This window comes from Myxocyprinus asiaticus, chromosome 34 (genome assembly GCF_019703515.2).
Source record: "Myxocyprinus asiaticus isolate MX2 ecotype Aquarium Trade chromosome 34, UBuf_Myxa_2, whole genome shotgun sequence".
NCBI lineage: Eukaryota > Metazoa > Chordata > Actinopteri > Cypriniformes > Catostomidae > Myxocyprinus > Myxocyprinus asiaticus.
The window spans coordinates 39,531,537-39,557,832 of NC_059377.1; the positions used below are offsets into that span (position 1 = coordinate 39,531,537).

A 26,296-nucleotide genomic window follows, 5' to 3' on the forward strand; every position below is an offset into this window, starting at 1 on the left:
TCCCAAGCTTTCCAAAACCCAATGTCATTGTCATAAAACTATGAACAGAAACTTTAGTATTTGGTTTGTAAAAATAAAGCAGTATAAAAAATGTCAGGGGTGACATTACAGATATCGATATCAGAAGACACACTTTCTTGAGACGTCTGAAGTAAAAATAACCTGCTCTTTCATCACTGATGTTCCTGAGACCAAAAACCAAAAAATACACGTTACACATCTCAGTTCACTGTCAGCCTGTGCTGCTCTCCAAACCTCAGAGGTCATGGCTTCAATATAAATGTAACTTCATTCACAGCAATCTCAAAGCGATTTTTTTCACAGGCTTTTAAATATGCATGGTTCTGATGGCTTCTTTTCATCGGATGAGCCTATGAAAGCACTTAGACCACAAATAAAACAATAACAGATTTTATCCTAACAGGGACTCTGTTCCAGTGTATTAATGTACTGCTGGGTAATTAGGGGGCGTAATTAGACCATCGACTGCTACATGCTGGTTTAGCCCCTGAAGGCAGCACGAGCATCTAGTAGCAAGGTTATTATGAGAACATCTTAGTATACACATGGTTGGAGATTGCACAGAATGCTCCCAGAGCTCTTCTGGAATTCATGGTATTTTAGAGACTTTTGCGTTTTAAGTCATACGCATTTTAAACAACATGATAATGAGTAAATAATGACAGAATTTTTGGGTGGCATTCCCAGTCAGGACAATACAACAGCCCTGAAAATGAAACAAACAAAGTAAAAGGAAGCAGCATTGAAAACTTGCAGAAGAGCAGTGGACCTGTATGCATGAGCATCATCAAAACAGACAGAGACAAAATGCGGGTGAGCCACAGATATGCTGGGTTATGACCAGATGCAGCAGGTTAGAGGTCATGAACTGTACGCAGCGCACCTGAGACAGGTGTATATGTGTTTTGACATGTGTGACAGTACTCCCATCACGAAGATACAGATGAAAAGGGAAGTGGAGTCCATGTAGCATAGCAGAACTAAAATGCATGTCTTTGTCCTTGCATCTCCGCTGGAGTGGAATCAACTTCAGTCAAGCTACATCACATCAATGCAGAGAGAGAGAGAGAGAGAGAGAGAGAGAGAGAGAGCTGACAGTGGAAATTATGACTGCTTTTGATAAGCGTAGGACAGTGTTGGAGAGCAACTAACAAGTTAACAAATTTTGTGTGACTAAACCAGCATTACTGTTTTATTTTCACATTGTGTTGTGGACGCACAACATTAAATTGAGTCAATTATCAAACACACTCTCCAAGAATGTGCCCTTTTGTGTGCGAGTGTTGAAAGCCTGATTTAAGTGAATGAGTTCATTTCAGTGAATAGGCTATCTCAAACAGTTCAAAAAAGTGATTCATGTTAATTGAATCAGTCCAAAAAAGAAATAAAATCCTGGCAAAGGCTGATTTGGAAAGCTTGGAAAGTCTGATTTCAGTGAACAAGTTCATTTCAGAAAAATCGGTTAGCTCAAACAACTGAAAAAAGTTATTCATGTTAAATGAACCAGTTGAAAAAAGAAAAGAAAGCTATAAAAAGTCTAAATTGGAAAGCTTGATTTATTTTAGTGAATCAGTTTGTTCAAACTATATATATATATATATATATTTTTAAATTAACAAGTTAAGAAATTGTTTTAAAAAACATTGACGAAACGAAAGCCATAAAAAGCCTTATTTGGCTTAGTTCGCAAGTTCGAATCCCAGGGCGTGCTGAGTGACTCCAGCCAGGTCTCCTAAGAAACCAAATTGGCCTGGTTGCTAGGGAAGGTAGAGTCACACGGGGTAACCTCCTCGTGATCGCTATAATGTGGTTCTCGCTCTCAGTGGGGCGCGTGGTGAGTTGTGCGTAAGATGCCGCGGTGGATGGTGTGGGCCTCCACACACGCTATGTCTCCATGGTAACGCGCTCAACGAGCCACATGATAAGATGCACGGATTGACGGTCTCAGACGCGGAGGCAGCTGAGATTCGTCCTCCGCCACCCGGATTGAGGCGAGTCACTACGCCACCACAAGGACTTAGAGCAAAAATTGGGAATTGGACATTCCAAATTGGGAGAAAAAGGGGAGAAAATCCCAACTGTTTAATAACAAAATACATCATCTTATGATAAGAAAACAAACTGCCTCCTTAAATACCTTTAATGTTGCTAGCTACTCTTTTAGTAACTTGTAGTATAGCTAAGTACTTTGAACTAAAACTGAGTTAAAATTATGAGTAGCTTGTACCTGAGAAAGTGAAAAATATTCGCCTTAGTTTCCGCAACACTGGTGTAGGAATGTAGAAAGCAAAACAAGGTTACTAAATAAAATGAGGCCAGAGCTCCAATTAAAAAAGGAAAACTCAAGCCAAAATAATTACTGAACTTATCTAACAAAAGGAAATACGTTGGAATCCTCTAAAAGACTAAAATGTTTTCTTCCAAAACCACAAAGACCTGAGAAACCTCATTTATCATGTGGAACATGCTGTCAGAGGTGAAGTACAGCAGCAAACACTGTACTGTATATGGGCACAGGTATGGAAGTTTCAGTATCAGCAGACATAAATAAAGACTTCTGTGGGCGGCATCAGGATATAGTCCTTCCCCATATCTCATTCCTCAGCTTTCTGTTCAGTCACATTAAGCCTCAAATACATTGCCAGTGTGGCTCTACAGTACCTGTGATGCAAGAAAGTCAATATGTGTGTGTGTGTGTGTGTGTGAGAGAGAGTGTTTCTTTGCCTTTAGGCAGCCTGGAAAACATGTTCAAATAGCTGTTGAGAGCTCATGTAGATGTAGAGACTCACTATAGGATGGAGAAACTAGAAAGAAGCATAGAAAGAAATGAGATGGCCAGCAGCTGCTGAGGTTGAAAGACATAGTGGTCTTCTCTCAAGCAGCAAGAACAAGGCTAGTTCTATTTAATTTTTCTAAGTTATGTATCAGGTGAAAGATTCAAGAGCATTTTTAATCTAGAGCTGTTGCGCTGTTAAAAGAAATAATTACAAATTAAATAAAAATTCGTAAACAGTGTTCTGGTCTTGTTTCCAGTAAAAATCTTGAATTAAGCTTATTTTTATCCCATTGGATAAAAACAAGAAAAAACTATTTGCCCAGTGGAGTTTGGAGACAAATTTCCATCACAATTTACTCAATTTCATGTTGTTCCAAACTCCAAATTTTATTGAATACTGTGGTCCAACTTTTTGATGCATTGGTAGTGGATAGTGCCTCACTTTAGCCTTGTGCAACGCCACGTCCACATGCGTGGACGTTGTATTTTGGCTACGCTATACGCAACACATAATTTAAATGAATAAAAACTGACTGAATACTATTCACAAGACTCTAGACTGTAATTTAAAGGGTTACATTTCTGCCGCACCGAGTCACGTGACACAACAGCATGCTGTCAATTTCCGTGAAGCGCTCCTACGGATGCAGCACCAACAAAAGTGCCTCTGGTAAGAAATCTCTAAGGTTTTTCATTGAAACCTGTTTGGTTGTAAAGAGTAGAGTCTCTAGTTTCGTTTGATATGCCGCTTTTAAAAAATCCGTTCACTTTTCGCACGTCAGCGAGCTGATAAACATGATGTCCACATATGTGGAAACTGGCACCGAATTTCCACAAAAGTAGAAAAAGCATCTTAACACATCTGTGGGTCATTTAGCTTCATTTTAATTTATATTTTGTTATGTTTAATTCTGTTATCACTGTGCAATATGGTTCTATTCATTAACAGTAGTAAATGCATTCCTATATACAGTTTTTACTGTGCATTTTCACCTTGAGAATAAATGGGTTCATCCAAAAGCTAAAAAATGTTGCTTTCAGAGGCTTTATATGGAGTTAGGATGAAAATAAGGTGCATTTCAAACTGTTCTGAGACCAGTGAAGACAGACAGCACACTGGAGGTTAAGTCATTCACTCAGTAGGGAGCAAGGGAGCATCCTATATCTTTCTATTATACATTCAATCCTAAAATCCGACCAAAAGTTCAGTTTCAGGCTGCAGATGATGTTTGGATCACTCAACATGTTTGGCAGACATGAGACAATGATAATCAGTACATAGATTCAGAATTGTATAATGCTACATTTTATTTTAACATGGTTGGCAGTGATTGGATGATGCTAGACTACTTTGAATAATAATTATTTATTCAGCTTTACAGAAAATCAGCTGTAATGTCTGTAACGAATATCAAACACTCATATGTGGACAACAATTTTTATGAAAACTGAAAAAAAAAATTTTTTATTGTTTTTTACTAGTTACAAATCAAAAAGGGAAATGGAAAATGCACACAGCAGTCACGCGGGGGTCTTAGGAGGTTCTAACTTAAAAAGGACCCAAAAGCATCATTGCGACTCGTGCATTATATTCCAAATCTTCTGAAGTTAAACGATAGGCTTTGGTGAAAAACAACGTAATTTTAAATGAAGTCATTTTTCAGTAAAAATCTCAATATCTGTTGTGCGTTCATGAGCGCTATAGTGGAGCTTGTTAACAGTGGCTTGTGTATTCATGAGAACTTGCATTGTTTAGTGCTAAAAACAACTCAAGTTCTCACGTGAACACACCATTTTCCTTCACATTGATCTTCTATATTTTTTTTAATCTGAAAAATAACCTGAATTCAAGATATATTCGCTAAAAACTAATTTTATTATCTGACATAATTTTGCTTCTCAAGTAAATATACCTTGTTTTAAGAATGTTTAGACATTTAAAGTGGAAAACAAGATAAAAACACAGATTAAGATTTTTTTTATTATTATTATTATTATTATTATTTGTATTGTTAATATCAAAGTTTGTGGGTCTAATCAAATTCGCAAATTCAAATTCTAATCAAATTCTTAATCGCAAATTCATCTGTCACTTGGTAGAAGCTAGCCAAAACTATGCAAGGTCAAAGGAAATATGACCCAGACTACATTAAATATGGGTTCACTTGCAACGAGGATAAATATTGTTTGTGTTGCACACATGATGAAATATTGGACACTGCCAAACGTTAAAGTTAGTTTCGGTAGTTCAATTTTGGCAATACGGTAGCTTTGTTTATTTGCACGCCTTCACAGAAGCATACGTTTCTGAGAGATTCTTTATATCTTTTTCTTTTTTTCTTTAGAAACTTTTCGTTATAAAACCAGCTTGTGAAACAGACAGGTGAGCTAGTTAGTGCTTGGAGGTCCTGGGTTATGTGCAGCAAGGACTGCGAGAGCTTGACATTTCCACATCCAAATGTGACATGATTAATGGATATTTTTTCTCCTCTCTCTCTCTCTCTCTCTCTCTCTCTCTCTCTCTTCTGGTTTCCCTTCCTCTAGCAATGTCAACTTCTAGAAGGAAACTAAACATGATATTTATAGTCCTACTGCAGCCTACAGGAATATCTGTCTCTTGAGCATTTCAACTCCCGAAAGAAAGCGTAAAGATATATAAACAAACATGTGTGAGCTCACTCCAAGGATGTTTTGAAAAATCATTCCATGAAATATCAAAATCAAACTGCAACAGTACATCCACACTTTTATCTCTACAGGAAAGTAATTAATCCATATATTTTAGCATTAATAATAAAAGAAAGTCTTTAAAATGATCCAAATCCCTGACTGGATATAAAACTATGAAACTTGTGTATGTCAGATGTGAAAAATTACATTAAACTTATCATCATTAACAAGAATATGACATAAAACAATAAATCAAAATAATTAAGTGTGTTTGGACTAATTAGGGCAAGCATTATAACTTTCAGGCTGTGGCTCATAAACCCCTTACCCACTTATAAACATCTTCAAGCTTATAAACTTTTAACGGCCAACTCATCCCATGCTGTTTATGCTACAGACACGAATGATACCTCAAATGGTGTGACTTGTTCAGGAGCGGTGTGCTATTGCTTTCCAAGCAATCTGACTAACGATTTTCGCCTGGTGGATGAAATATAACGGGTGAAAATATAGACAAACAGTTATCTGAAGGAGGGTTCCACGGTCCTTTGCATTGCAAGAGCAACGCGTGCAATTTGATCGCACTTGAACAAGCTTGTTTAATGTAGCTGGTTATGTAATGTAAATGTAAAAATGTTTCACCTTTCAGCTCATGCGCAATAGTAAAAGTGTTTAGATATCTTAAGTATAGGTGAGTATAAATGTCTTCATTTCAATGATCTTAAAATTGATTCTTAAATCCCAAGATCGATCTTTTCCGCTTTGTACAACACTCTAATACAATGAGAGGAAATCGCTCGCATTTGCAACCAAATTCCGTGTATATATTTGGCAACTGGCTGGTAAATGTTTCGATTTCACTCACCAGTAATTAAGTAGTATATTGGTGAAGTATTCAGCAGTGAGATCCTTTCACTGCATGTTGAGGTTAAAAGTTTTTCCATGTAATGTGTGTGTCCAAAGACGAGATCCACGAAACCGTTTTGTCATTGAATAATGATTTTTTAATACCCTAGAATTAAATAAATGTAATTAAATAAACATTTAATAATGCCTAGTACGGATTAGGTAAAGCCATTAGAGTCTTTCTCCTTAATATGGGCTCATTTACAGTAGCTTTTTAAAGAAATGCCGGTTTACTTAAAGAGACAGTACCAGTTTTTAGCACATGTTCAACAAATCAATGTAAATACCAGTAAATAGTACAAATTATGCAATTAAACAAAAAATATATATAACAAAAAATAATATATGCAATATACTGTAAAATTATATTTATTGATTTAATTCATGGGTTTGTTCATTTTTTAAAAAGCTAAAATGTGACAAATATAATTAGTAAAATTTATATTTTCATAATGTACCTAGTTAGAAGGTCCCCTATATAATTAACAGCATTAGCTGGGAGAGAATTTCTTTTATATGTAAGTAAAAGGGACATTATAACTGAAATATACACATATGAAGCAATATAGAATCAAAAGCTTGTGAATCGAATCGGGAAATCTGTATCAATACTTAGCTCTTGTCATAAGATAGCATTTTGTTTATGAACTACTACTAATCTGCCGTTTTACTCATGATTTTAGTGAAAGTGAATAGAAGTAATTGTTGTTGTAGTGCCTCTAGTGTTTATTTCACCAGGAAACTGCTACGATGTGTACGACCCATGTAAAATGTAGGTATAGTTACGTGATTCTATAAGACCAGGTTTGCAAAAACCACTCAGCACACCACCAACAGCTCCCTAAAATGTGGTAGTAAGTTTTGCAAAAACAAACACTGCTTTGGAAAATGTAAAAAGTGCTGTCCAATAGCACGGATATATCTGACAAGACATCGGTTATTTTCTTAATTCTGAAATCATGTTTCATGAGATAGCATTGCTCTAGCTTAACACGCCTTCTTAAATAAACCATAACAGAAAAATTAAAAAATCATTTTCCTCATAAATAACACATTTTTCAACATTCCCCCTCGAATGTCATTTTTCCAACTTGTGTTAAATTCTACTTTCGTACATTTGGGCGGTTGTTATTTTTTTTAGCTTATTTAACCCTCTGATGTATGGTGTCCATGCTGGCGGACAGATCTTTAGAAGCCATTTTATTTACCTATTCAGGGTGTGATGTCGCATCCGAATCACCCTTTAACCCTCATCTATAATCCTATAAGACTGTCCTCTTTATATGTTATTGTGTCTTTTATTTTTGACAAAATAAATTCAACATGGCAGACTTTTATTGTGTTTTTTATACCGTAAAGCTAACTATACTTACAGTACTACAGACTAATCCACGGTCCATTCCTATCGTAAAATATAACGTTTTGTATTATTAGAATTCAAAAACTTTGTTTGCTTTATTTACAAACCGTTGTTCCAATGGAGGACATCGCAAAATGTCCCCAAAGGGAAGTTTTGTCAGGTTTAGCTCACTTCTAGGGACAAATGTGTCCCCAAAGTACAGCTAAGTAAACCCACAAATACAGAGCTCACTAAAAGGACACCTGCACAACAACGTCAAAAGAAAGTGTGTGTGTGTTTGTAAATGTTTCGCACTCACGGCCTGTAGAGGCCACCTGCTCAGTCACCGATGCTGAAAGCAGTCTGGGATTAAAGTACACACACTCACACTCACCGAGCACAAAGACAACGCTTTTCATGTTTGTGTGTGCGTGGAATACTGCTAAGAGCCCTGCGTTGTCTTATTTTCCATCCTCAAAGACACACAGACGGCATGTGTAAGAGCAGACGTCTTAATTCAAAGAAAGCGCACATCAAAACAGTAGAGTCATGGGAAATTGGAGATGGGTTCGAGTGATCAGACTAATGCACAGACTCTATTACGAGCTCAGAACAATCAGAGCAGCCTTTGAACTGCAGTCCCATTACAGCACTCGCATTGTATAAAAAAAAACTGCAGCGTTTACGGCTTGATAGAGAGCAGGACAATGTTCAGGGTCTGTTTCAAAACCTAGTAAGCTGCCTCGATTTTTACTGCCTACATAGGTAGCAGCCTTCTAAGGCAGCATCCTAACTGACCCGGAACGTCTTACATTAGCGAATTGGACCGTTGAAAATAGGCAGCAACTCAACATGCATGTAGGAAGAAATTGATTTCAATACAGGTGGTGTGAGAGGAACGGCACAATATTCTAATAAGCATAAATATATTGCACACATGCATTGAGTAACATAAAATTAGTTTTCTGTTATTTTAAACTCTCTTTTTATCAGTGAAACAACTGTAACTGTGCACCATTGAAATTGCATTCCTCGCACGAAGCAGACAAGAAACACGCAATTGATTTCAATACAAGCAACGCGAGAGGAATGATGCGATCCTGTAATAAGCATAAAGATAGCACATACTGTACATTTTGAGCAAATAAAATGACTTTTCTGTCGTTTTAAACTATTTTTTTATCTTTGAAAATTCTGTTACTCCGTGTGCCATACAAATAGCGCTACTCACGCAAAGCGGACAAGAAACTCATGGCCTGTGAAAGACACTTTATTAGTTTCAGTGTGCAAAAATTATGACTTGTATGCACGCACATTAAATGTCCACAGCGCATTCAGCGCATTTACGTGCTTTGTGGACAAAAAGTAATTTTCCCTTTCCCGTAATTCCAAATATATTTGCATATGTTTGTACGCAAATACACAGAGATGTATTTTGTGGAAAGAAGACTTTTTCTCCTGCTGTTGCCATATACAACAAGCGCAACTGAAGTCATGTGATCAATGACAAGTCAACAAAGACCAAACTAGTGCTGCAACAACTAATGAATAACATAAATTATAATCAAAAATAAAAATATTTGACAATTAATATTATTATCGATTAGTCGGAAATGCATGGAGAAGCTCCTTCAGTGATGACACTTTACAGTTGTAAAAATGTCTTTAAGTGCTAAAACTCATTTGAAAAATGGCGAGACGAGTTGAAGTGGGAAAAAATTACCCTATTGTAACATTTATATGTTAAACCTTTTTTGTACACAATTTTTAGCATTTATTTATATATTTTTTAAATATATATTCTTTTTATTTTAAATCCAGTAAAATAAAATTGCCTTTTTCACCCGATCAGTCGAAGAAATAACTAACAAACAATCAAATGTCCAAATAATCGTAAGTTGCAGCACTGGACCAAACACATCGATTAGTGGTAGAACTAATCAACTAATCAACACAACCCCAAGTGCGTGTGCATACCTTTAGTGCTGAGTGTTTTAGACGTCAGCTCAAGTGTGTTCAGCGTCTCTGTGCCAATGTTCTCCAGCGTGATGGTCAGCTCTTGTTTTTCTCCATTAAATAGTTGTATGGACACACTGCTAGACAGATCTTCACTGGACAGATGTGCAGACCTGGACCAAGAAGAAAAATAAAAACCCTTCATGACCACTTAAGTTTAACAAGAATGAAACTACTAACTTATTTACTCTTTCAACAGTGTGAAAGTAGCTCAGCAATAAATGAGGTTTTCAAGAAACAAGCTATTTTTCAAGAAGGAACTCTCAAGCAGCTTAACATGCAATCCATTTACAGGTTGACTTCCCCAAAAATGGTAAACACTGTGGCTCTGTGGGTCTATCAAATCATTGCTCTGTTTGTTTGTGCATCCCAATCAGTCCAATACAGCAACATTGGCTCAACCAATGGCATAAGTTTGGGACTGGACCCAAACCCATGGATCTGTTTATCCAACCAATTGCAGATGAGGAGAGTGTTCGGAAAATCCGTCTGAAAACAATCATTATTTTTGCGATTACATTAGGTGATGCAACAATGCAAGCTAAGCCAACAAAAATCTAGAACAAAATATATCTTTATGAAATTTCATCTTTGCTGTTGTTATATTGGCTTATAAAAGGAAACTTTTGATTTCTTGAGAATAGCTTGCGGCAGAACTCCGTGTTATATAAACGTTCCATTAAGACATTGTGTCATCCACAATCGGTCCCATAAATCTTCCTTCAGTGCCTTTTTTGTTTTGGTGTTGTCTAAAGAACCTTTAGCTAATCTTTTAAAAGTTTTAACCTATTTCTTACATTTTCACACTTCTTTGCTTTTAAGAACATTATATTCAAGCTCTGATTTTTGGCTCCCAAATAGAGATCAGTCAAAATGGGGGCCCCAAGCTTCTGTGTTTTGCTTTGTAAAGCGTCTGCATAAAGTAACTCATTTTGCTGTGAGAAAAAAAATTTCAAATTTCAAAAGAATGTCATTTCATACTGACTCATGCCAGTTTGAAGAATAATGTTAATTTCAATTAATATGTTTAGAGCATCCATGGCAGCACTAACTGTTATTAAAAGAAGACTGACAATCCTGTCAAATGGAGGAGAAAAGTTCATTTATTTCTGCTCTATGTGTGTGTGTGTGTGTTAAGGAATTACTGAAGAAGGCCTTAAGGATTACTGTAATTAGCACTGTGGGCTTTGGGACCTTTTGGAGTCTTCAACCAGCCAAAATCTGCTCAAACAAACCATATATCTGGTTTTACCTTAGGAAGTTCTCTAAAAAATGTGCGATTGTTTACATGTCTGTGAGCTTGCTTGGCTGAATAATCGTCGTGGTTACTGGTGTAACCTCCGTTCCCTGATGGAGGGAACGAGACGTTGGTGTCGATGTAGTGACACTAGGGGTCACTCTTGGGAGCCCGAGACACCTCTGGTCTTTGATAAAAGGCCAATGAAAATTGGCGAGTGGTATTTGCATGCCACTCCCCCGGACATACGGGTATAAAAGGAGCTGGTATGCAACCACTCATTCAGGTTTTATGCTGAGGAGCCGATATAAGGTCCGGCCATTTCAGCGGGTAGTTCAGCGTTGTGGCAGGAGGGACACAACGTCTCGTTCCCTCCATCAGGGAACGGAGGTTACACCAGTAACCACGACGTTCCCTATCTGTCACTCACTCGACGTTGGTGTCGATGTAGTGACACTAGGGGTCCCTATTCAAAACGCCACAAGGCTGAACTGTGTTACGTGAACTGGCGGTGTGTGGTGGGCAGACTTGCTGTGTGCCTCATAGCCAGCACACCAGGTCGACACATAACCTCTCCCGACACAGTTATGAGTGTCGAACGACTCTTTTTGGGGACAAGTCGACTACCCAAAGATAGAGACAGGCTTAACCCAGTCGTGGCCTCTTTTCCCCTTCTCTTTTTCCACTCCCTAAAAAAGAACCGCGGAGACCACACCTCGCCCAAAGAGAGGGGGGGATATTTAAGTGGAAGAATACGTCACATGGTCTTTCCAACCCACCACCTTTTTTCGGTACGATGAAGTAGGGGCTGTAAAACCCTTCCTTCATCTCGGCTGGAGGGACAGGTTCTATCGCGTCCTTCCGTAGGAGGGTAGCGATCTCCGCGCGCAGGGTGGCAGCGTTTTCGCCCTTGACCAAGGTGAAGTGAATACTGCTGAACCTGGGCGGGCGCCTGGCGAACTGAATCGCGTAGCCGAGTCGGACGGTCCGGATCAGCCACACGGGGACAACGTCGTCGGACGTACCGGCAGGTGGTGAATCGTGGCGGGGCGGAGCGCGAGGTGCCACAGCATGTAGTGGGCGTGCTGAGTCTAGGGACATCGAAGCACTTACCTGGCTCCTTGTGACCACCCCCGGAACAGCCTGGGACGGGGGAGGAAGAGGCCTGTCCTCATAACCCGTGGAGGCTGCCACATCAGGGGTGGCTGTGTGCCACAGCTGGGCGCTCAGGGGCGGAAAGGGCACCGCTGGAGCGCCAATCCTGCAAGAAAAAGCCTCTGGACGGTAGTCGTGGTGACGACCGTACACACCGGGTATGTGACCCAGGGAGGAAGGAAGCCGCTCTTTTGCTGAACTGTTGGGTACCGCAGCCACTTGGGCGTGCGGCGAAATCAAACAAAAAGGCAACAAAAGATTTTCTACCTGGCCCTCCACCGGGGGATGGAGTGGTCTTTCTACCAGCTCCACGTGAGTGGGTTCCCTCGTCCCTGGGTTGCCTGTCTCAGGGGCGCTTCGAGGACCTCCGTGGGTTCTTCGGCGCCGGCTGTGAGACGGGTGGCGTTGGCTTCCTGCGGTGGGCTCCATGCCGGGGCCGGTGCAGTCACCGCAGGGGGACGCCCTTGGTGACGAGTAGACGGGGTGCGGGATCTTGAGCCGCACCGGGGCAAAGTCCTCGATGGTGTCGCCGAATAGGCCTGCCTGGGAAATGGGGGCAGCAAGGAACCGTGTCTTGTCGGCCTCGCCCATCTCGACCAGGTTGAGCCAAAGGTGGCGCTCCTGGACCACTAGTGTGGCCATCGTCCGCCCGAGAGACCGCGCCGTGACCTTCGTCGCCCGGAGGGCGAGGTTGGTCGCCGAGCGCAGTTCCTGCATCAAATCTGGGGTGGAACTACCCTCGTGCAGTTCTTTCAGCGCCTTGGCTTGGTGGACCTGCAGGAGAGCCATGGTGTGCAGGGCAGAGGCGGCTTGTCCAGCAGCACTATAGGCCTTAGCCGTCAGGGACGACGTGAGCCTACAGGGCTTGGACGGGAGCTTAGGGCGTCCACGCCAGGTGGCGGCAATCTGCGGGCATAAGTGCACCGTGAGCGCCTTATCCACCGGGGGAATCATCGTATAGCCCTTGGCCGCCCCACCATCGAGGGTAGTGAGAGCAGGGGAACTGCAGAGTCGGGGCCGGGCAGTGAAAGGTGCCTCCCACGACTTCGTCAGCTCCTCATGCACTTCCGGGAAGAATGGCACTGGAGCGGGGCGAGCCCAGAAACCAATCATCAAGCCACGAGGGTTCAGGGGAGAGTGGAGGGTTCCACTCTAGCCCGACGCTCGCGGCCGCCCGGGAAAGCATGTCCGTCATTTCGATGTGGCCTGTGACTGGGCGATCGTCCCCGAAGGGGGAAGCCCAGCTGAGGCTTCTGCGTCCGACTGGACAAGCCCGCTCTCCGATGCTGCGCTTGAGAGCTCATCATCTTCGCGAGCTCCGAACAAGAAGCCAGACTCGCTGTGCGACGAGCTGGCGAACTCATCCAGAAGCCCGATTGGGGCAGACGAGCATGCTGGGGAATGGGAGGTCCGCGGGGGGTTACCCAGCAGAGATAATCCCATTGGGGTCTCCAAATCGCCCCCAGTGCTAGCCGCGCTGGCCTCATACCCGTAGGTAGAAGGACCGAGGTGGGGAGCCGCTGGGGTGGCCTGCTTTCTTACGAAAGCAAGCCGCGACCACAACGTTGCCATGGTCATGTTCTCGCAGTGAGAACATGAACCATTCACAAACGCTGCTTCCGTGTGGGTCGCGCCCAGACATGAAAGACAGCGATCATTACCATCCGAAGTTGAGAGATAACGGCCGCAACCAGGAATAACACACAATTGGAAAGGCATCTTTAGAAAGACGCGTCTTTAAAAAGACGTTCCTTGTGTGCGCTCTTTTAGAGAAATATACTCTTTTAGAGGGGAAAATTGCTCTTTCAGAAAATATACTCTCTAGTTTTTCTGCCGAAGCGCCCAGGGGCGTTCTCTGCAATGCACCAGTGCAGAGGAGGGAGAAGCCGCTGAAATGCGCCGTCTGATCCAGCAGAGGTGAATGAACAGTGATATTCAGCTCAATGAGCATGACCGTTCGGCTCCGAAGAGAAAATCTGAATGAGTGGTTGCATACCAGCTCCTTTTATACCCGTATGTCTGGGGGAGTGGCATGCAAATACCACTCGCCAATTTTCATTGGCCTTTTATCAAAGACCAGAGGTGTCTCGGGCTCCCAAGAGTGACCCCTAGTGTCACTACATTGACACTAACGTCGAGTGAGTGACAGATAGGGAACTAATGTTATATCTTAAGCCCACTATACACTGTAGGATGTTTACAGGCCTTTAAGATTGTTGCTTGTCAGACTGTACAATATGAACGCAATGATATCGCCATGGCACACTGTGCGACATTATGTCAGACTGTACGATACACATTGTAGCCGACTGTGGTCCCAATCGCCCCAAACAGTGAACGTGACTCACGTACGGGAGCATTGCGGAATAGAAGTGAAATGGCGAGATTTGCCCGCTACGGAGGAGCATTTTTCTTTCTCTGAAAGTCAGGACATCAGCATTTCCGTTGCTCCAATACCACTCCATCACGAACATAGGCTAACATATAAAAAGAAAGACGGATTTTGTCAGATAGGCCTATAATACGACAGCCTGATCACAAATACACAAAATTACAGATGTTGAGAACGAACGCGAGTGCGGGAGGTAGCCTACAGTAATAATTAGCTACAACAAGCAAATATTTATTGTGGAAATAAAAAGACTTGTGGCCCGAAAAATTACAAACTTCTCCGTTCACATTGGGGAACACAAAAAAGTGGGTTATAGTACGTCTTTCTCCTCTTAGTAACCTATCAGCCACGCAAAATTTATTCATAAAATTCATATAGGCTAATAATATATTGAGCTTGCAAATTCCCTATGGATAATACACAAACACAACATAGATTTCTATAACTGTATCCAACTGTATCTGCTGATTTGGATTAAAACATCCCATAAATACTTACCAATATAAATTGTTATTTTTTTATAAAACTGGAGTGGTGTGAATCTAACTAAAGAAGTTTACAGATGTTTAAAGTAAATTTATTAAAAGTAAAATAGTCGTTAATATTAAGTTGTAAAGAAAATGCATGAAAAATGTAAAGAAAATAAAAGCAGAATTGTGGCCAAAAATCGTACAGTGTGCATAGAACAAAATATGTCATCCAGAAGGAAAAGCATGCTAAACAAATCATCCAGAAAATATGTTTTCGACAACTGATGATAAAATGTTTTTTAAAATCGCAAAGGGGAGGATCTCAGCTTTCAAATGACTTCTAGAATGACCTTCTATTCCACTCAGAGGCAAAGATATTCAATGAAACAACAAGGGTAGTGCTTGAACTGAAAATTAGACTGAATATCTATGGACGAGCACATATTTGAGGGCTAAAATGCATTAGAGTGCCACCTACATTTCAGATCTGTATATTGTGATGGAATATGATAGAGAAAAAATATTTTTTCTAGTGCTTACTGCCATCTAGTGGAACAAAATTAGACTTTTCAAAGTGAGATTCAGTGAACAGAACCAGAATTACATGTTTACAAATTTAGGACAAAAAAAAGTTTTTTATTTTTATTTTTTATATATATTCTGTTTATCATAAGATTATAAAACACATACAATAATATTTATGAATAATTGGAGTCTTTTTGTATTTTTATTTGGGCAGTTCTCTGAAAAATGAGACTAATTTTTAGCAATTAGTCCAGAGTATGTTTTTGTAAAATTTATGTAAAAGTTATGTAAAATTGCGGGCGGCAGCCCAAAAATGTGGCAGAGTTTAAGGGGTTAAGAAAGAAGTTAAAAGAGAGAAAAATCCTTAAAAAGGTCTACAGCTAAATTAAACAGGTGCACAGGAGATCACAATGACTGCTACGTAATATGACTTGTGTCGAAGACAGTGGTATAGTCGGGGCCATACGCACCTATACGCCGTATGCTTGCTTTTTTCCCAGGGCTGTTTGCCAACAACTTCTAAGGATCAATATTTGCGTATACCCTCAGTATATCCACTTGTTTTGCTGCTTCAGAAGACCATTATCTACTGTCGTTAGTTTCCCTTTAACTGTATTGGATGCTGTTTTATGAAACTGGAAACTTTGTGAAACGTTGTTGTAATTGGGGCATTATCACTTGAATTCTGCCATTCCCCGCTCCTGACAACCATTGTCGCTGCCATCATCGACAGGGAATTTATGATAGTGTGTGGAGAGAGAGAGAGTCACCCTCACGCTGAAGCAGTATCAGGTAAAATTAACAAAATATGCCAAACGTCCTGTAAAATTAGGAATCGTCCCGTAATTAAGGGAAAAACTTGCGTTCCATATGAAATCCATATGCTATGCCGTTTGTCCCGTATTTTAGCGTCACACACCCAAACTGCTGAGAATGTTCCACAAATCGAGAGAAATGGACCTGAAACACACACACCTTTCACGTGAGTTGTGTGAGATATCAGCTGTTGCTTTACACGGACACTACACTTGACACAAAAATAGCTGGGGAAAAGATCAGTGACAATCAGCGTGTGTTTTCTGTCAGAAGCAAGATCATTTTGTCAAAATCATTAGGCATTTGAGTGCATGTTAGTTGTTTCCCAAATTGGGATTTTAAAACACCAGTAAACGCACCTATTCATGACATGCCATTACATTTTATTGCAAATGTTAGAGCTCGTTCTTGGAGAGAGAGAGAGAGAGAGAGAGAGAGAGAGCGAAAGAGGGGTAAAAACAAAAACTGGATTACTGCATTAATTCAAAATAAAAGTACAGTAGTACAGGGGTAGTTTAAACACTTAACGTGATTTTCTTACATTTCCCTTATGATAAACACTATTTACTGCCAAAACAACGACACTAATCCAAGGAGAAAAACACTATTTTCATGTTAAGCCTTTTCTCTCCCTTACTCTCTTCTTCCTGGTCATTGTATTAAAGTGTTTTTCATTTGAATTTTAGTAGGGGCCGTTCGCACTGAACGCGTTTTTGAGTCCGTCCACGCTGTTTTTCAGTGTAAAGCAACGTCTCGCACAGGAACGCTTGTAAATATGGGTCATTCCTACAATTCTGTGTTATTTAAGACCCCATTACAAGTGTGTGTGGTATTTATATTGTTTCATTTCACCTGATTACAATTTTGATAGGCTTGTTAAAAAGAATAAAGATGTTATTATAAAGATGTCTTTTTATAATGTAATAATAATGTAATAATCACTTCTGTGGGCTTAAAAGTTACATTTTAAATAACTGAAATCCTTTTCTCATGTCCCAAAAACTGCACGTCAAACATCTTTGACAAAAATAAATGCTAAATCATTGGATTTCTATTTTTCCCCCACATACAGTTAAGAGTTTAGTGTTAGATTCTCTCACTAACATGTATTCATTTGTAGTAAATGTGTACTTTTAACACTGATAGTGGAGGATTTTTGCGTGTCCCTTGATTTATTGCGCACCCTGTTATGTCATGATACTATGACCTTTCATTGAAGATATATGTTAGGAAATTACATCACACATACTGGAGGTGTACATCACCTATTCTGCTAAATTACTTTGAGTTATTTGAAGTTTATAACTCTATTGTTTTATTTATGTTTTCCTATATTTTGTGGTGTTAGTCATATGTGGTCAGGCATAACATGTCCACCCTGTGATGGGAAGATATATGGGAAATTAATATCATTAAAAATTTCAATATACATTAACAGAAATAAAATCGTAAATATTAGTTTACAATTATGTTTCCTATATATCAATCACACACCATGTAGTGGCTAATTTATCCACTGAATGTCCACCCTGTTATTGCCTACCCTGATGCTGCCAATTTAACTGGATGGACATCTGAATTTGTTAGTCATTTAGCTTGACCAGTATGACTAATACAATCTAATGACTAATACAATCTTTAATATGTCCCTGTATTGATGAAACATGAAGAAACTTGTAAAAGTATGTTTTATTTTTCAAAAGTTTCAAAGCCGGAATGTCGCCGAATTGTAGGAATGACCCATTTACAATATGTACAGATTTGCAGTTCTGCCGATCTCTATACACAGATTACACAGTCTACGGTAACAGTAAAGTCCAATCTATAGTAACAGACACTCCCGACCCCCCCTGATTAATTACAGTCAATCGTGGCATTCTGTGGTCAAATACTTTTATATAATGACTAAACTGTATAACTGACCATTTGTCCCTGGCAACCCACATAGCTGTGCTATATCTCCATGTCCTTGGTCTTTGTTCTCACATAATAAAATAATTTCAACTTGAATCAATATTTCATGTCACTGTATTAATTCATTTTGGCAAGTGGCCATGTAATAAAAGGAATAATGCACAGTCAGCCGATCATTATCGCAAAATAAAACAGAGTGACCTGATCACCCCCGTCAGGGTTTATTTAGCAAGATGAGAAAAACTGAGAAGACAGAGAAATGAGAGCTAGATGAGATGAGACGAGACAGAGAAAGAAGAGGAGACAACAAGAAGGACAGAAGGAAACAAAACAAAAGAGAAGGAGAGAAGAGAGTTAGATGAGAAAAGACGTGAAGAAGAGATGGAGAAAAGACTGAGAGAGGAGAGATGAGACGAGAGTGTGTGAGAAGAGAAAAGACAAGAAGAGACGAGACGAGAAGAGAAGAGAACGAGAATGGGACAAAACAAGATGAGAACAGAAGAGAAGAGACAAGAATAAGATGAGAAAAAGACGAGACTAAGAAGTGACGAGAAGAGATGAGATAAGAATGAGATGAGAAAAAGACTAGATTAGATGACGAGGCAAGCCGAGATGAGGACAAGACCGAAAAGAGAAAAGGATGAGATGACAAAAGAAGAGGATGAGACAAGATGAGAAATAAAAGAACGGGAAGAAAATGAGACACAAAGAGTACGAGACAAGATGAGAAGAGGACAATAAGAGACAGGAGAAGAAGAGGATAGGAAGAGATGAGATGACAAGGCAAGACGAGATAAGGACGAGACTGAGACGAGAAAATTATGAGACGATAAGAGAAGAGGATGAGACAAGATGAGAAGAGGTCGTGATGAGAAAAGAACGAGAAGAGAATGAGAAAAGGATGACTGACAACAAGACAAGAACGAGACGAGACAAGAAGAAAACGATACAAGATGAGACAAGACGAGACGAAAAGAGATGATAATGAGACTAGACGAGAAGAGAAGAGAAGAGACGAGACCTTGGTAAGGACGTGCTGAGTTGTAGTCGTGGGAGTGATGGCACGACCTCCACCATACAGCCGCTGCTTTTCACCCCAATCAGACCCTCCAGCAGACAGTCACTGTTCACCCCAAACACTGATGTATGGTAACCTTCATGACACACACAAAACCAATACAATTACTTGAAAACATCCTTAAACATGTGAACGAGACAGATTTAGAAAAATAAATCTTTCAATGTTTCATAATCACAGACTACACTTAATGTTATAAAGCCAATTAGAGCTCATTAAAGCCCTCTAAAACACTGTCATGGTTTGTAGCATTTAAGAAGTGGCCATAAGACAGGGATCAATTAATTTATCCTTTTTTAATGAGGAGATATTTAGCCTATTTATTCAAGGACAGAAAAGCTTGAGGCAGCAGGGGTTTCTGTTTTACTGTTTCTGTTAATTGCATTATTGACCAGATTCAATATTCTGCACAAACTAATCTATCATTTTATCTGCATTCAAATATGTATACGTTTTGGAAAAGTCTGACTGGTAGTTAAAAGACAATAATAAAGTCAATTGATTCAATCAAAATTGGCTCTAATTACTTCAATAAATGATCCTGGTCATACTGTGTGGGTGGAGGATAATAATATTAAGCAATAATATCACAACCTAACATGTTTTACAGCCACACCCACTTTTAACGATCAAATCAAAGGCCAGCTGTTAAACTCACCGTTGATGGTGATGTTCCCTGTGGTGCGTGGAACTCCAACCAAAGTAACCGGGTAGAGGCCAGACTCGGCTGGCAACGACAGAGCAGCCGGCAGGGACTCGAAATCTACACCTGACGTCAACAGACCCTGAAACACACAAACGGAGAGAAAGGTATGAAGTTAAACAACCACACAACCGAAAGAGTCATAGTTCTCACATCGCATTTATATAAAGAGAGACAGAGATAAATGCAAAAAATAAAGACAGCAAAATGAATAGACAGAAAAAGACAAACGAAGAAAAAAAAATGGTGATGGACAAAGGGTTGGATTTTTTGGTTTGTTTTCTTTGCCTTCTCTTCTTTTTTTTTCTTTTTTTTTTACAACAAAACATCACATAATCAATCATCCTGATATCTGATATGGAAGACATGAAATCATTCCCAGCATGCTCTACCCATTACCCATGAAGAAAATTGCTCTTGTTCACAGCGCTACGGAGAAAAGAAACAGTGCTACTGGAATCACAGCGGAAGATGAGAGCAAGACACAGATTGAAAACGGGATGCTTACATCCTAACCGCAAAGATAAGGGCGATTATTATCGTGCCCCAAGAAGTCGAGCTGCTCTTCGCTGAGAATTTACTTGCTTTCTATTCAAACACAGAGTCACCATTCGGACTCCATCCAATGTAGCTTATTAGAGTTTTATAAGGATGATTCAAGAGGATATTATTAGCTCAGCTCCCCTCATAGTGTCCAATGTATCTGTGTAACTAAACTTTTATCTAAAGGGAACTTTCTATAGGCCCTTAAAGACTAATTTAAACTTACTGGGTGAACAGGCTTTGCTTGATTCGCCAACAAATGATGACGAAGTGCAGTGACGTTTTTGTTCTGCCAAGGTGTTAGTTTGGTGAGATTTCTCCTGTTCGCATCAGGGAACAAATGTTTTTCATTTAGGTTCATTCTGAGCAAATACAGTACTTTTTCGTTCCGGTTCAGAAGTTCCGCAGCCTCCTTTCCAAAAGGTTACCGGTTAGAACAAAATAAAAGAACGGTTAATAACATTCATTTTAAAATGACAGTACTTTGTGCTATAAAGGGTGGGTGAAATACCAACTGCATTGTTGCCAGATCTTGCAAGTGAAACAAGCTACATGGTCTGTAAAAACAAGCCCAAAATTAGCCACTTGCATCACTAAAATAAACATATATCAGCATTTTTTTTTTTTTTCCCAGTGTGGTGGATTTATCGGCACAGAAATCATAACAAGCAGTTAATTAACAGTTAAGTATAATTTTATTTACAGATCTTCCGAGTAGCATCAAATCTGTATTAATGCATCATATCTAACAACAATTCAGTGAAGACTTGTAAACAACTGAGAAATTAACTTTTTACCTCTAATAATGTTTTCCTTGTATTTGAATTAGCCGTGCATGTATATGTAATAATTATACAGAGCTGTTAAAAAGGTCTGGCATTTTCAAAGCTTAGGATATATTTTTATATCCTTTTCCATCTTTATAAAGTTCCATTACCTTGTTACGCAGGTCTTTTGACAGTTCTTTTCTGCTCCTCATGACTCAGTATCTAGCCTGCTCAGTGCATCCATGTGAGAGCTAACAAACTCATTGACTATTTATACACAGAAACTAATTGCAATTTAAAAAGCCACAGGTGTGGGAAATTAACCTTTAATTGCCATTTAAACCTGTGTGTGTCTCCTTGTGTGTCTGTAACAAGGCCAAACATTCAAGGGTATGTAAACTTTTGATCAGGGCCATTTGGGTGATTTCTGTTATCATTATGATTTAAAAAGGAGCCAAACAACTATGTGATAATAAATGGCTTCATATGATCACTATCCTTAAATAAAAGACAGTTTTTTGCATGAAGTCATATTTTCAAAATCAATGCCAAAATTTCACAATTTCTGCCATGGTATGCAAACTTTTGAGCACAACTGTAAGTGTATTTTCTCTTACTGTATTGGCAGATTGTTTTACTTGTTTTTCACTTGGTTATTGTCAAAACACATGAAAAAATAAAACTAATCCAACATTACAAATTACATTTTACAGCCTGTAGTCTGTAATATGTAATGAAATACATTTTATAAGTAACCCTCCCACCCCTGCACGTGTGTGCACGTTAAAATAATAATTGTTTAGCGCTAAAAACCGCAAACAAGACATAGCTGAGTGCCCCACACTTTTTTAGTGACTCAAAACACTAGCCAACCAGAAGCGCCTTCTGCCTGGCAATCGATGTGTGCCTTTTCATTACAAAACGGCAAAAAACCACTTATAGCACCTTTAACGACATTTTGTCAAAGATTGACAGCAGAACCATAAACAATTGAGACACATCAAAGATGTCTTCCTCATTCAACCTCTGGTGAGCAGCATTCATTTTAAGCCACAATAGCAATTCAGTAACTATGGTATAGTCAATCCTTAGTTAGCCATTAGGTACAATGAGAGACGTGATTAGATCTTTGATGCGCTGAAGCCTAGCCATGAGTGCCTAACCTGTAAAATACTCTACTATCTTAAACCTGCGGCTCATATTTTGTAAAAGGTTTCAGTATTGTGTTAGCCCTATTTTGAAATAACTCATTTGCATTCCTTTTTGAAAAGGTTAATTAGCTCAACAGCTAATGTTAAAAATCTGTTCTTTTCTGGTCTGGACGTCCAACAGCGGTTTTCAGCGGCTGCTACAAAGACCCTGTGGAAATATTTGCTCTTTGGTGTCTTTTATTACATTCCACCTGACAAAAATGGTAAAACCCGTTTTCAAAAGCACCATATCATTATCAGAGGCACTTAATTAAACTGAGGCCAGAATGAAATTAATACCTTCAGAAGAAATACAGTATTTTCAAAGCTGTATCATGAACTGACATTATAAAATGAGAGTTGCACTAGAAGACATTAAGAAACAGTTTGAGCTTTAAAAACGAAGTGATTCAAAAACAAGGTTTATAGGACAAATAAGTAATTATTACTAATAATTATAATGACTTAATTTTAAGTCATTTAAATTAGATTTTTTGACTATACATTTTTAAATAATGTTGAAAGTAATTGGCCTTTCACACACATTTGAAGAACTAAATTTTTTTTATTTGATCATTATTTGAAGCAAATTCGTTGTTAAATAGCTAATCATTAAATGGCCAAGAAAGATGTTTTTTTTTTTTTTTTTGCCTGCATTATGGTGTAATTATGGCATCTACCAGCAGGTGATAATGGAAAAACAATTATGTAAAATATATATTTATTTCTTTTTTTTTTTCTTTTTTCAGAAAACATTTCTTAATTTCCTTAAAACAAGATTCATTTAAGTAAGAGCATGACTACATAGAGAAATTAAGTCTTGTTTCTGGAGATAAGAAACAATAGGCAAATATTTATTTATTTTATTCTTGTTTTAAGAAAAAAACAATCAATTTAAGATTTCTCTGAAAACAGACTTTATCTTATGTAATTTTGCTTCAATTAAATGTATCTTGTTTTAAAGACTTAAATATTTACTGGAAAACCAGACAAAAATACTTTTTTGCTGTGTAACTGGACCATACTAACTAGCCAAACCCTGACCCCTTACATCTGTCAAACAGGTCCATACTGGCACCTTTTGTGGTGCCATCTGACACAAGTTGTGATTGGCACAAGGGTTTATAGGGCACCGTGCTGATACCATCTGGGGGCAGATACACACACCTCTCCAAAATCCTTCCTGGTGAGAAAGGGCAAAAAAACTTTCTGGATTGGAGTTTAACTTCTGGTAGAGGCATACACCTGTGCCTTCACTCATAGCTCTGTGGGGTGGTGTTGGTCTAATGGTTATGGATCTGTGCTGCTATCATAAAGGTTGTGGATTCAATCCAAGAGTCACTACAATCACAATCCTGCTTCATCACTGTTTTATCCCCTTGGAAAGAACTTAACTCAAGAACTGCCCAAAAAACACTGTTGTTATAGGTCTTTTTAGATGGAAAAAGGGGTATTCAGCTCCTTTTACAGTTCAGACAAAACCTATAACTGTGTACCGAAACTTGGTTACAAAATGGTGTATGGACGGATTTTTTATTTTTATTTTTTTAAAGAGCTTATAGAGCACCTATTATGGTTTTTCAAATATTACCTTTCATGTAGTGTGTTATATAGCTGTTTGTGAATGTAAAAAAGTCTGCAAAGTTTCAAAAATCAAAGTGTATGACAAATGGAGTTATTGACTCCCAAAAGAAAGAACCGATTCTAAACACCTGAAAGGAGTCATTAGTAATTCCATACTTACTTATTAACCTACATAATTTGGTAACAAAAAACCCGCCTCTGGTCTTCATTGGCTGCTCGCGATCATCTTTGACCCGCCCTCAAACACTACACCAAGCGGTAGACCAATCACAACAGACTGGGTCATCTGACCAATCAGAGCATAGTAGGCTCTCTGAAAGAGTTTAGAATGAATCTTTTGGAACGGATCATTGAACGAGTCGTTTTTGACACTGGGGAAAAAAGGTAATGCTGCAATTTAAATTATGAGCAAATTAAAGTGTTTTTAGACCTTGAATGCATGTAAATCTATTGTATGAGACTTTTAAAACAAAATTAGGCATGTTTAAAAACCATAATAGGTGCTCTTTAATGGATGATCTACAACGTCTTCCCTCTTATAATGGTACAATCATTAAACAACGAATTTGAAAAGATCTCCCCAGTGCTCAATGCCATTCTTCTTAGACAGCCCCAAAAGAAGTGTGGAAGAATAACACGAGATATCTTTTTCTCGGATTTCTCTCTGACGGTGATGTGCACAGGGACATAAAGAGTAATATTGTAATGCCTCTGCAGGGGTCTCTTGATGAAAGATCTTGTTCTAAACTGTGATAAGGACATTAAAGTGTCAAGCTCAGGTTTTCTGCATCTTTACAAAAGCAATAAAACTAAAGAGCACATGCACTTTAACAAGCTGAAATCCAAAGACGAAGAAGTTAGCTTATATAATGGACTCTCTTATCTCTCTTACTCTGTCTCTCTACACTTTTTCTCTCCAAGACAATTTTTACATTTTCAATGACTTTAACCTTATAAGACTTTAACCTTTTAAGCCCTTTAATAGGCCCGCTGTGGGGAAAAAAGAATAGTCTGAATATTAATACATACTACAGACTTGACCAACAAAAAATGGGTATCGTTTGAAAGCTTAGAAGCTCTGCTTTCCAGTGCATGCAGGCATTATGATCAAAGCTGAACAAGTGCTTTGAAATTTGCAGACAAATCAGTTCGTTTTGATAATTTATAAAAAAAAAAATATATATATATATATATATATATATATATATAGAATACAACCAGCTCATTTGTTTTACTCACAGACAAAAATATAGCAAGTAATAGCTAAGTATATGTCTTTGACAATTATGTTGGTGTTTCTTTTATCCCGTGTTTTCGCTTATCACTTTACGAAACATAAACAGAACATAAAATATAAAATACCATTACTTAGAGAAGGTAATTATCTTTCTAATGAGCCCACACACAACGTAATATGATCACAGATAATTAGATAATCCACACGACGCACAATGTCACATTTGGCACCAGGAGATGGCGCCAAGTAAATAACACAAATTCAATGACGCAGACTCATTGAGTCAAAAGGTACTAATTTTGTGAAATCTCATTACTAAAATTATGTTTCCATGCTATGCATACCTTTAATCGTTGGTGTTTTTGCATGTTTAATTAGTTCTTATGTACAATTATTATTGTTTTATTTGTTTGGAGAGGCTTTTGGACACATGGAGACATTTTCGGACACTGATAAATTATTTTTGTAATGCTAAAACTTTTGATTGCTTTGTCACATCAACACAATTTTATTTCTCAGATACAGTTGACATGATTGGGGACAAAACAAAAGCAGATTTTCAGAGCTACCTAATTTACACCCAGAGGTATATAATGTCAAATCAGAAAAAAAAAAAAAAAAAAAGAAGAAAAAAAAAAGTTTCTTAGGCTGACAGTCTCTTTTCTTTACAATGGCACCAAACACTTGACCCTCCATTTTTATTTTATTTTATTTATGTTAAAGCCTTTAATTTTGGGTATGCCACTGAAACAGGAAATCTTTAAAAACACCATTTGAGCTTACAGGGTTAAAAAAATAATAATTAATTTAAAATAACATTGGAATAAAATAGAATTAAATAAAATAAAAAAAAAACAAATCAACACTAAAAACAAAACAAAAACATGAAACCAACCCAAACAAACCATATCATTCCAAAGCAAAACAAACCAAAAAACAAAACAAACAACATAAACA

General features: G+C 38.6%; 1 protein-coding gene across 3 annotated transcripts in view; it reads right to left on the bottom strand.

Annotated features, from left to right (window-relative positions):
* The window catches only part of LOC127425128 (trafficking protein particle complex subunit 9-like), a 290,373-nt gene that overhangs the window by 188,101 nt on the left and 75,976 nt on the right, over positions 1 to 26,296 (bottom strand). For all 3 annotated transcript variants that reach the window (XM_051670795.1, XM_051670794.1, XM_051670793.1), the window contains 3 exons: positions 19,974 to 20,100; positions 19,259 to 19,391; positions 9,690 to 9,841 (listed from right to left, as the gene is read on the bottom strand). In XM_051670795.1, coding sequence (XP_051526755.1) covers positions 9,690 to 9,841; positions 19,259 to 19,391; positions 19,974 to 20,100 — 412 coding nt within the window. The remainder of the gene's footprint in view (positions 1 to 9,689; positions 9,842 to 19,258; positions 19,392 to 19,973; positions 20,101 to 26,296) is intronic.